A 12,762-nucleotide genomic window follows, 5' to 3' on the forward strand; every position below is an offset into this window, starting at 1 on the left:
TTATTGTGCCGAGTGTTTTCTACTTGCAAGCTAATAAATTGATTGGAAAACAAAATAAGACTGAATACATCAAAGGCTTCTTAGCTTGGTCTTGTTTTATAAGTGTAATTACCAAACCCTGTGTCTCAAAATCTTGTTAAAGTAGTCACTGGGAAGAAAGGTGTGCTTTTTCATAACCTAATTCTTTTATCATTATTATTGATTCTCATTCTGATTTTTCTCTATTGTGTTAGGGACTAATGTTTTCACCAAAGCCTAGCTATGGGCTGTCAGGCTTATTTTTCTATCTATTTATTTCGTGGTTGAGAATTTTTTTTGTCATACTTTTTTGTGCACTGGTCTTAAACTCGCACATAGATGAGGGGGGGTAAATTTGAACCGGCTTTATTTCTGCAGCGTCTGAAGAGTTACGTGAGCCTCGGCGGTGAATGGGTAATGAATGGGCCGCGAGAGCCCGGGCAGTGGTGCTGCGGCCCGCTCGCCGGGCGGGAGAACCGGAAGAGTAGATGCGAGATACCGTGTCGGGTAAGGTATCGACAGTCAAATAAGCGAAGGTAGGAGAAGGTGGCGGGGGGAGGGGGAGATGCGAAAGCGGTCGCTCCCGAGCTGGCGGGGCCGGAGCGGTGCCCTACCGCTCCCCCAGGGAGCGGCCGCTGAGGGGCGGTGCTGCCGGTTCCTCCAGCAGTTAACGAAGCAGCTGACGAATTCGGGGACGGTGTGACAAAGCACCGGTTCCCCCGGCCGCGGGGCGCCCGGTGCCGGCAGCGCCCCCTGCAGGGGGGACGGGTGGAGCGAGCGGACCCCGCGGAGCCGCCCCTGGGGGCGGGAGCCGGCTCCGCCTCGCGGTCGCCGCGGGGGGCGCTGGGAGTTGCAGTGCGCGGGGCGGCGGGGCGGGCACTGCGGCGGCGCCGGCCTACAGCCCCACAACCCCCCGGGCGTCCCGCGGCCGGCCGCGGGCTGGCGGGCGAGAGGCGGCTCCGGCGGGCGGAGGGCCGGCCGGCAGCGCGGCGGCGATGGGGCCTTGGCTGTGTGCCCCCGCGCCCTGACGGGAAGGTGAGCGGCGAGAGCGGGGGCGGGCGCGGCTCCGGCTCCGTCCCAGCGGCGCCCGGCCCGTGAGGGGGCTGCCGGCCCGGCGCGGCGGCTGCGGGGGCTCCGCGCGGGGGCCGCCGTGCGGCCTGTTAGGCGGGGGGGGCCCTACGCCCCTTCCCGGCGGGCCCCCCGCAGGCCGGGCCCCGCGGCGCGGTAGGTGCGGGGAGCAGGCTCCTCCTCGGCGGGTGCCGGCGGCGCCCGGCCTGTGCCGAGCATCGGGGTATGTGTGTTTGCCCCTTCCAGCCCGGCTGCGCGCCATCTGTTTTTTTCCGAATCGGTCGGTAAAACAGTTACCTGTGCTACAGATTTTTCTTCAAAGCCCTAATCTATTAGTTAGAAACATTAATTCTATTCCCGCACATCTGGATTTCATTTTAATAGGGGTTTTGTAGAACTTGGTACAGGGCGATTGATTTCTTGAATGAAAAATGACTGGTGGCCCTGATTCTGTACCACTTACTTCCGGTTGTCTTGAAACAGGATAGCTGTTCATCTCCAGTTTCTGGTGATCAATTATTCAAAACTCATAACTTTTTAAACTGATAATACTGTTGTGGGTAGTTAAAAGAATGCATTTGTTTATAAATTATTTAACGTGACCTCTCTCCAGTAGGGCTTTACAGAACAGTGGTGGTTCTCAAGATTATGGTCTTCTCAAGGCCATGCAAGGGAACAGAGCTGGCTTTACTAATCACTGAATTATGTCTCTAGTAAATGCCTTTCTTCTTCTTTGTTTCATTTTTGTACCTTATGGGCAATTAATAATTTACCAGTTTTTAACCTGCTTCAGCCAGCCTATCCTGTTGTAGCAACGTGGATCTTTGGAATAGAAGCCATGGTAAAGTCTGTCCCTGAAGTGGTATTAGGACTGGTAACTTCTGTGGATCAGATGATAAGGCCCTGGAGTGTTACAGTTGTAAAGTCCTTGGGATGTAAGAAGTTTCAGTCTAGAATCTAAGGCAAGGCAAGATTTTACATATCATGGCCAAAATGTACTTTCTTCCCTTGGACAGTTAGTTTGGAAGCGGCTGAGTTGTTCAGCACCACTAGTGATGGAGAATAAAATCAGATGGACTGAACAGAAAAGAAACTCCAGGTCTGCAGAAATTGAGGGCTTACTGAATTAGGTACTGTAGAATATTCCATACCTGCTCTGTATCTGTTTATTACAACAGCTGGTGGTCACAGGTTTTCATCATTTAATGGGAGGGACTCCTGGGCAGGGCACAGCTGCCTTTCTGATGGGTTTGTTTGCTGTAGTAATTTTCTACTTAATTATGGTTGTTACTGAGCACTGGCTGGTATTTTGGGGTGTGAACCTGCAGAGGGAGATCTGTGTGTTTATCTTGGCTTCAGTTGCTGCTAAATGCGTAGAAAGCTTGGAAGTTGCTCAGAAATGTTATTGAGTAAAAACAGCTGTTCCAAGTAATACTTTTCTTTTTTGAGACAGAAGCTAAAAAAACCCCAAACCTGCTACTTCTACAAATATAGCTGAACATGTTGAAGCTGACCTCTGCAGCCCTGTGTAGTTAGTTTGGCCAAATTGCCCCATTTACTCATAGCAGTCTTGATTGATTAACCTGGCAGTGGAAATCCTGTGGGCTGCTTGATCTGATTGTGTCTGCGTTTCTTGTCTTGTATGCAATAGATTTCATACTGAAGGATTCCAGACTTGGAAGTTTACTTTCTCATTTAGTGAAAAACGCAGGTTGCATGAGTGTGTGCTGTAAGGCCTCTCTCTTGCATAGATGGTTTGATAGAAGAATTTTTTTGATGTTGCACCCCAGGAGACTACACATATACAAATCTTACAATATTTCAGGTTTTGATATAGGTCATTTAGAATAAATTCTGTGTCCTTGTACATGTTAGTACAGCAAACTCACCTTTAGGTTGTAGCTCTTAACAGTCACCTAATGACATGCTTGTAGGTCTGATGCTGTCCAGTAGAAAAGTGATTTTCCTATTATGACCTGCAGAGTTGTTGGGACTCAGTGGTGTGGATCCCAGATGTGGGTGTAAAGAGAATCCACAGGAGGATCCTTTCGCTTCCTCTGGAAATGGTGGACAGCCATTGAAAAGGCATCACTGTTACTTCCTGCCTTTCTGCCTTTTCCTTGAAACCTTTGTGTAGAAGCCACAAAGGAATAGAGAATCGGAAGTATATGAACAGTTTAGAGTCTGTGTTTTGTTTTCTGACATTAAAAAATCATTTCACCCTTTCCTTAAACAGCAGGGTGCTGTTTAAGTGCAGTCTGGAATGTAACATCTGAAATAATAATTTCATATGACTTCATATGTTTGGGATTTTTTTACTAGAAATGTAAAATTCAGGATGTGAACATCTCCGTGTCTTGGAAAACCCATAAGAAAGGGGAGGCTTTGCACCCTTCTTATCTGTTGCATGGAAACAGATGAGTAGATAGAGAACATGCTCTGGGGAAAAATCCTGGGGAGAAGAGAAAAAATAGTTTGAGTTTTGGTTTTTAAATAAAAGGAAATTGTAGAAGGGTGATGGAGTTGGTCAAATGTAGACATATCTGAGTTTCTGTATTTCTGAGTCACAATGTAAACTGTTGCTGGAACTGCATGAAACAACTGTGATGTTGACTTGCTCCTTCTTCTGTTTCTTAGATCCAGTAACACATTTTTCCTACTTCTAAAAGCTGCTGAGGTTTCTCTTGACTTGGACACACTGCTGGTAAGTACAGAGGATCCATCTTAATTAAGATAACATCTATTTTGTTATTGTCTTAATCAAGGATCTGTAACTGAAGCTGTAATTACAGCTATAAAGCTAGCAGTATTTGCAAGAGGGGACGAGTTTCCTGTGATGGGGGGGATCATGGATTAACTTACCTACAAATTCACTTACCTTTTGTACCCTCTAAATGGAAAATGAGCTATTTTCTATGTCTTTCCCTTTCTACCTGGAACCCTGGGTATTGGCAGTTACAGGTAGGAAGGTTCCTACCTTTAACTTCAGCCAGCAGCTAAGTACCATGCAGCTGCTCACTCAGTCCCCACCCACCCTGTCCCCAGTGGGATAGGGAAGAGAATCAAGGGAAAAAATAAGTGAAATTTTATAAAAAATAAGTAAAAGGTTGAGATGGAACAATTTAATAATTGAAATAAAATGAGATATAATAATATAAAAGGGAGAGGAATAAAGGACAAAGGGAAAGGAAAAGAAAACCCAAGTGATGCACAATACAGTTGCTCACTACCTGCTGACCAATGCCCAGCCAGTCCCCACACAGCGATCGGCAGGCCCCAGCCAAGTCCCCCAGTTTATATACTGAGCATGACGTTCTGTGTTATGGAATATCCCTTTGGCTAGTTCAGGTCAGCTGTTCTGTGTCCCCTCCCCATTTCTTGTGCCCCTCCAGCCCTCTCCCTGACAGAGCCTGAGAAACTGAAAAGTCCTTGACTTTGTATAAACATTACTTAGCAACAACCAAAACCACCAGTGTTATCAATGTTATTCTCAAACCAAATCCAAAAACCAGCACTGACTGAGCTACTAAGAAGAAAGTTAATTCCATCTCATCTGAAACCAGGACACTACCCAAAGAGAAGCACTCTGTCTGCTTTTTTTTTTTAAAAAAAAAAAAAAAAGAAACAAAAAAATGCTCAAAACCAAACTACCAACAACAAGCAAAAAAAACCCTAAACCAACCCCAGACCAAGCAAACTCCAAAAAACAACAACAAAACCCAACCAAAACAGACACCCTTAGTGCGTCTACCAGGCACAGCCAGCAAGAACAAGGTATGCAGGGTGGCGTAAACATAACTGGCAACCATAGGATGAACTAGAGACTAAAGCCTTCTGTCCATGCAACTGGTACAGCAGAAGTAATAGAAAAATAGAAATTTCCCCATGCTGTCCTAAATCCTGGCTGCATAGTCTTTGCCATAACTGTACTTGGTAATGTAGAAGGAAAGAAAATATCCCATTTTTTTCTTCCACCCTCTTGTATTAGAGAATATGGGTGAACTTCACTTCTTGCCCACTCTGCGTTAACTCTCCTCAGATTTTCATCATCTGCTGTTGCAAGTGAATTTGCAGAAACAATGGGTTTCTGAAAATGGTCAGTCTTGTGCCTATTCCAGCGGCCTCTCATAGAGCTCTGTCTCAGTGTGCCCTGCCTGCATGGAAGTTTTGTCCAGGCAGATGCAGCCTCTTTATGGAAGAGCAAAAGTACTGAGCTTTGAGGAGAAGAAAATGTGATGCTATATTATATTTACCCTGTTGCGTTAAGAAGGAAGGTTTCCTCAAACCCTTTATATTTGATCAGCCTGCCAGTTTCCCAGGAAGGACAAGACCCTTGTGTCCAACCAGCCTGTCTGCCGCCTGCATTTTGACAGCCTGCTGCATCAGAGTGTCATTCAACTAACCTATCCAGGGACCCCCACTGACAGCATCACTGAATCAAATCCCTTACAACAACCAGTCAAATCTCCAGAGGCTTACACAAAACGAACTTCAGCTCAAGATTTTTATTATACAAAATACAGGTTTGTGACAGAGTAAGGTTTGAAGATTGCTGGTGATAATACGCTGACTGCAAAACAAGCTTAAAACAATGCACTTAATAACAGCTAGCATGAGTAAGTCATAGAATAAAGTTCTTACCCAGTAGGCATCCCTGTGGGGTAGAAGACAGGTTCAGCCTGTCAGCTGATCCCAGAAGTTACGATGGAGTCTTCCTTAACTTCTCCCCTCAGTTTTCCACTTTATATACTTCATAGTACGTTGCATGTTTGTTATCATATACAGGATTGGTTAAAAGTTTCACTTTCAATGTAAATTAGTTTGCATCCTCAGGTAGGACTTTAGAGGGTGGGTCAGCTTGACCTAACCTTGTGACACTAAATCAAAGTACGGTATTTTGGGAGTTTATACAGCAGTTCCTCCTGTTTAGATTTGTTTCAGTCCAGGACCAGTCCATTTTCTTTACAGTTAGGTGGAGCTTGAGTGACTCTAGTCATACATATTTTTGTTACTGATTGGTGTCACATACCCAATGAGATGTAGTAGTAAGTACCTGCCTCCAAGGTAACTTTGGGGTGGAGGGGTGTGTTAGTATTACAAGGAGATTATTTCATCTGAGGAAAGTCATTTCACCACAATGGTCAGCTCAGCAGCAGACATTATCTCGTACATTCTTCATGTGACAACTGCTGTGCAGCTTATCAGAACATCAGGTTCCTCTTCCTGCAGGGAGTACCACAGAGCCTGGCTGTGGTGTCTCCACTCCACCCTCCGTCACACCCATCATCATATGATGAGCTGGCAGGGTGTGTTGCTTAAGGAGCTGTGGTAGAGTAGATGCCGTGCATGCCAACCATCCTGAAGGCAATAGCTGTGTTTTACCCTAAAAAGCTTTCTGTAATGTTGCACTTCTGTTGGTCCCAGTTTTCTCTAATCCCCACCCCCCAAAGTAATTTTCCCACAATGCCTCAAGCCCATTTGTTATAGTTCTGTTTCCTTGCAAATTGGTTGTGTTGACCTTATTGAAGTTGAGGTTAAGCATAGTTTTAAATCAATTATAATGGAAATAAGTCTTGGGTCTCCCTACCCTATTAATGACTCTGCTATCTGTAAAAGTGTACTGGCATGAGAACAGTAGCTTGCCCACAGTCAGCTATTCGTCGCAAAAATGTAATGCTATCTTGTTGTTGAATAAGGTGCATTTTTACTATAAATGTGGTTGTCTTTATTTCTTCTCAGCAGTGCTGCTTTAAAAGGGTATAATCAGCACTTCAATGGTACCCACATACCATTGCAATCCTTCAGGGTTAGATGGCATAACAAGTGAACAAATGCCTAGTTTTTTCTTAGGAAAAAAATTGGGCTTTATTTATTTGTCTATAAATCAATAAAATGCTAGCTGGCTGTATAGCATAATAATGCTTGTAGTCTGCTTCCAGTATACACGGAAATTCCTTACTTTAAGAGCTTCCTGGGCGTTCGATGTCAGCACGTGTAGAAGGATAGTAAGGCATCAGATCCAGTTTCCTCTTTGGTTGCAACAGTGTCTGTAACCTTTCTGAGATACAGGTACTCAGTTATTTGTATCTGCATTAGATGGAACTTCTGGTACCTAAAGAATTGGTTAGTGACTTTAGACAAATAAGCACAATGCAGTATGATGATTTGGAAAGAAATTTCAGTAGGAGTTCATGACTGAATGGCGCTCAGTGAGTTCCAAGTATCTGCTCATTTTTTAGGCACTATAATTCTTAGTTTTCTGCTTCAAGTACATTCTGGGGTGGATGCTCAGATGCCTATTATGTATTAGGCTTCTCTGCAGTATCTCGAGCACCCAGAGAAGAGATTACTCAATTTGAGTGTTTTTTCGTTTGATTTTTTTCTAAGACGCATCATTGAGACTGTTTCGCAGGGTCTGTGCAGGCAAGAGGCTATACTAGGTATACAGGCAGTGGTTATATTGAAAAGGAAGCAGTATTCTTTAATACCTGCTCTGAAAAGGAAAAGGTGAAAGCTGAAAAGCCATCTGATTTCTGGAATTGTTTGTGTGCTTAGACAGCTGGTTTTGAAAGGCAGAAGTAGTATGGAAGAACTGTTGGTTGCTTTTGAAAAGTTCATAGTAAATTACTCAACAGAGCCTTCTCTCCTACCTTGCAGCTCTCATCAACAATTTGGCCTATATAAATTGTGTATAACTGCCTACATGTGCATTCCTTGTCTGGGCTAATGCTGTTGATTTTAAGCAATTCCCTTTCACACAGCAGTGTGGTAGGATTGAACACACAGTCTAATGTTACATCTGGGCTAAAGAGAAAGGCCAGTTGAGAAGACATGAACTTCTTAAAACACGCTCACTCAGTGGTTGGTCCTCTCCACCTGGCCTCTGTAAAAATCCATGCAGCAACACAAGGTGAGAGATGCGTAGAGCTGCGTATTCAAGTGCTCCTTTTTTATCTTGAACGCAGCAAATTTGGCAGTCTGACAGCTGAGCAATTGCAACGGTCTGTGAAATAATCTAACATTTCATTAAAGCATGAGTTCAGTAGTGTTACCTCTGCATAAGTGTGTAAGGCAAAGAATCAGCTGCCATACAAGTTTATTAACCTGGCACAAGTCGACTGTAGTCCGTCCCAAATCCATAAACTTTCACCTACTGATGTTTATTTTTAAAAAAATTTTCTTTTTAGTTGCAGAAAACAACCTCTGTGGGCAAGCATGGGCTGCCGGGATGTTCATGCAGCAACCGTACTGGCCTTCCTCAGTGGAACAGCCTCAGTAGCTGGACTCCTTGCAGCAGTTCTGCTTCCAAACTGGAGGCAAATGAGACTGTACACATTCAACAAGAATGAGAGGAATGTGACCATTTACACGGGACTCTGGATTAAGTGCGCTCGCTTTGATGGGAGCAGAGACTGTGTGATATATGACCCACAGTGGTACACTGCTGTCGATCAACTGGATTTGCGTGTTCTTCAGTTTGCCCTTCCACTGAGTATGTTAACTGCCGTCTCAGCTCTGTTTCTCTGCTTGATTGGCATGTGTAACACAGCCTTTGTATCAAGCGTGCCAAACATCAAATTGGCCAAATGCCTTGTAAACAGTGCCGGCTGCCATCTCGTGGCTGGCCTCTTGTTCCTGCTGGCATGTGCCATTTGTCTCACTCCATCAATCTGGGTCATCTTTTATAACAATTATCTGAACAGAAAATATGAGCCTGTCTTTAGCTTTGACATCTCTGTATTTATTGCCATTGCCAGTGCTGGCGGTCTGTTTTTCACTTCCGTTCTGCTGTGTCTGTGGTACTGTGCATGTAAAAGCCTACCTTCTCCTTTCTGGCAGCCCCTCTATTCCCATGCCCCTAGCATGCACAGCTATGCCTCTCAGCCGTATTCTGCACGCTCTCGCCTCTCTGCCATGGAAATTGACATTCCTGTTGTGACACATGCATCTTAAGAAGACAGAGTCTTGGAAGCCAAGTTCTTGTGCTCATTCAAACGGTGAAAATTGCAGGCTTGGTTCTCTCTGCTGCCTTGCACTGAGCATAGTCATTTGTAAGGTCAGGTTTCCCAAGGTGCAAAGCAATGGAGACCTGAGTTCAGCAAGTCGGTTGCTGTTCTGGTGTGTTACTTCCTGACTGCTTTTTTGGTGTGTTTTTTTTAACTGAGCTCACTACATATAAAATTGCTGCTGGTGCTGGGACAGTACATTAAACAATGGTGTCTGTTCATCCTTCTGCTTACTGAGGTCAAAGCAGGTTTGAACCTTTTTGCTGTCCGATAAGCTATTATTAGGTTCTGATCCCATCGTAAGAGCTGCATAGGTGGACCTTGCACCCATGCATTATCCAAATGCAGGCAGTGGAACCAGGTGCAGGGGGTCACTGAGTTTCTTGCTCTTCTAGACACGTGTATTTCAAGATGCGATGTCTGAAAAGGGTATTTGGCAGACTGACTAGTTCTGCAGCACTGTTTTTTGTTTTCGACTGCAGACACAAAAAGCTACCCGCTTCTGAACTTTGGAAATAGAATTATTGTCATATTACCCTTTATTTTCAAAGTAGCTATCAGAAGAAATAAAATTGATTTAACTAATAATTTTTTCTGTACTGTAATAGCATTTAGTGAATTACTGGAGGCTAGAAACATTTTTTTTAATTTTATTCTAGTTTTTTTCAGTAAGTTAGCAAATTCACTAGATCTACTTTGTGATTAAAACAAAAACCACTTGTATGTAAAAATTCTGGTTAGAAGCTTGAATATTTTATTTGAAGGCCATCTTAAAGATGGATTTTCAAGTAGGCTTTGAAGTATTACTCGGTTCTGGAGAGAATTGTCACTCACTGCAAAACAGATTAGGAAAACCATGAAGAATTCTGAAGGCTATGAAAGATTCTTTTGGAATACTGTACACAGGCTATAACAACATCTCTCTAGGAAGGGGTTTATAACCCCAGGGAGAGATTTTTAAATCTAGATTGTGTTTTGTTGGTTTTTTTTTTTTGTTAAATGTATATAAAAGTAACAATGAGCTTGTGTATTTTTCAGAGTTGATCTATATGGTTGTTGGAGTTTTCATGCTGTAGCTTATATAATTACTGATTAAGACAACCTTTTCAGCCTTGTTCTTCAACACTTTTCAAGTTGAGCTATTTTAAAATTGAGTTAAAGTCCAGTTATTTCCTATGCTGCCACTTCACAACTGGACAAAGTTTCCCATTCCTGTTTTCTGTAAGATGAGGTTTTGAGTAACTCGTGAACTTCACATTGTAGCTCTACAAGGATGAGGAGAGATTATAGACTCCCAACCTTGGATGTCTTTAAATATATTTTTTTTTCCTTCTAAGGTGCAGAGCAGGTCAGCCCCAAGGTTCAAAGCTTTTCAATATGGGCTTTGAAACTACTTGGAAAATTGATGACAGTGAGTTGAAGAGTGTTACAATTAAGACAAGTATTTGATTTGCCAAGACTTTGGCAAATTAAGCTCTTCTGTTTAAGATGCCATTCCAGTAAGGAAAGTTATATTTGTATTAATCCCACAACAGATTTTCATTGCTAAAAAATTAAATAGATTTCTTTAATTCCAGTTCTGCAAACTCATCTGAGATCCTGAAAGTCAGTTTTGTTCCTTTTCCATGCATTAGAAATAGGAACAAATGCTGTGCCGAGCAAATCTTGTTCTGTTACAATCTGTGTGGTAACAGTATGAGGAATCATTGTGTTTTAACTGGTAGACCTCAGACTTCAGTGGACTGAGTGAGGACACTGATACCTGTCGTAAATTCCCAGCAGAGTCAATAAACAGACAGGCCTTTCAGACAGAGTGCTTGATTAAATTGCAGTCTAAGGAATTAACGCTGTAGATGATAAAGAATACTTAACGAGGTAGGCTTCTAAAGTTACATGGATTTAATACCCTCTTAGGTTTACAAGGTATGATGTTAGATGAAGTATCTTTTTTCTTTTAATCAGATCAGTACTTGTATGGGATTAGAACATGTATAATGACATGCAAGCCTGCTTTTTTTTTTTCTTCAAAATTGAACTTTGTTTTGCAGTTACTGTGGTGGTCCAACTTCAGATACTGTTGCTGTTTCAGCTGCCTGTATCCTTAGATGCTTTGTCAGGTCAAAGCACTGGTTTGCCACTTCATGTCAGCTTGCTTCCCCATTGCTCCAGTGTCTTTTCTTCTTTGTGCCTTGCTTAAGTTATGAATTGGCCAGTAAATGTTTAGTTTACAGTCAGTGTCTGGTATGCTTTTTGAGCCTGAATTTACAAAGCATTTTGGTCATTTTGGAGGGATGAATACATCTCTCTGTGACTTTAAAAGGAGCTGAATCTTCAGCATCTCCAGAGCAAGAGAGGCAGCCTGGCAAACTGATGTTTTCTATGAGAGAGTAAATGCAGCCAGTGTTTTGTTCTCTACACTTTAAATAGCAGATGTCTCTGACAGCTCTTTTGTATTATGACTTTGATTTTTATGCACTAAACTTTCAATCAGTATTGCTGCTGCCTAAGCTAATAACTTGTTGCTTTGAAAATTGTGTCTTTCCAAAAGTCTGAGGTGGATCTGAGCTGTGAAAAGTGGGGATCCAAAAGTTAGTGGATTCCAGCGTAGTTTTATTAAGAAGACCATTGCATCATGTATCACCGAAGCGCAGCTGGATTTCTTTCAACAGTGCTGTTAACGTGAGTTTCTGCTGGATCCTAAGTGAAATTAACTGGAAGTGTTGTGCTGTATTCCTCCTTTACAGAAAGAGGTGGCCAACCTGTGACGCTTGAGCCAAATGGTGCCACTCCAGCATTTCTCTTGCTAAGGTTACCATCATGCCCAGCAGCAGGGCTGGGGAGTGACAGGCCTCCCTGGATCTGGGGAGAGGAACGCCTGTATCTCTGCCAGAGAACAGCTGCTGTGGAGCAGTTAGCACCCCTGCCTCTGACCAGCTGCTCGCTCCTCAGCACTGTGCTGTGTGCAGGGCAGGCACTCTGGCTCTTGAGCACAGGAAGATTTTAATTTGTGGCTCATGGAGTCAAAGGCTCGGTGCTTTGGGATTACAGGAGCCTGTATTTTTTCCAAGTAATTCCTGTCCAGCGTCTTAAATTGTGTTTAATTACAATGTTGGTTCTTTTTATGTGAAACTAAAGATACGTATTTTTAATAAAACAGTCTCATAAGATGCATTTTATTTTGATTAATTTTATGGAAAAAACTAGCTGCTAAAATATGAAAGACTATGCCTGTTTTGATAATGATTGCCAGACTTTCGGATGGCTTAACAGGCTTAAAATGTTGTGTATACTGCATTTTAACTCACTAATTTTATAGGACTCCTGCTTTAAATAAACAACCAAAAAAAAACAACCACCAAAAGCCCAAACCACCCCTTCTGCCACTTTCTGAAAGCTTGACTGTTACTTATAATTTCCTTTTCCTGTAAGCTAGTCCTAAGAAATTCTAGGATTTCTTTTCCCTTTAAAAGCAGGAGAGTGATTTCCCTTAATCTAGAGGATCCCCTTTCTCTGCCTGTGGCCGGGATGGGAGCTGGGGGCCGGGATCTGGTTCAGCCCCATAGCAGAGCCAAAGCATCAGCGTGACGTGGAAAAGAGCACAGCCCTCGCCCTGCACCCGAAGCCCCGCGTCTCTTTCCCTGTGTCAGTTCTGCGGCTCGTTCAACCGTCG

General features: G+C 43.3%; 1 protein-coding gene across 4 annotated transcripts; it reads left to right on the forward strand.

The window, feature by feature from the left end:
- Positions 1-883: 883 nt before the first annotated feature.
- On the forward strand, positions 884-12,263 carry CLDN12 (claudin 12). Of its 4 annotated transcripts, XM_055707219.1 has the most exons (5): positions 884-1,053; positions 2,103-2,216; positions 3,724-3,790; positions 5,390-5,609; positions 8,274-12,263. In XM_055707219.1, exon 5 carries the CDS (start codon positions 8,302-8,304, stop codon positions 9,037-9,039), a length of 738 nt encoding a protein of 245 aa, XP_055563194.1. In that variant the 5' UTR covers positions 884-1,053; positions 2,103-2,216; positions 3,724-3,790; positions 5,390-5,609; positions 8,274-8,301; the 3' UTR covers positions 9,040-12,263. The 4 variants fall into 4 exon arrangements, with proteins under 4 accessions (XP_055563194.1, XP_055563193.1, XP_055563191.1 ...); XM_055707218.1 differs by lacking the exon at positions 2,103-2,216; XM_055707216.1 differs by lacking the exon at positions 5,390-5,609 and having other exon boundaries at positions 886-1,053.
- Positions 12,264-12,762: the final 499 nt, after the last annotated feature.

The sequence above is a fragment of the Falco cherrug genome, chromosome 4 (assembly GCF_023634085.1).
Source record: "Falco cherrug isolate bFalChe1 chromosome 4, bFalChe1.pri, whole genome shotgun sequence".
Taxonomy (NCBI): domain Eukaryota; kingdom Metazoa; phylum Chordata; class Aves; order Falconiformes; family Falconidae; genus Falco; species Falco cherrug.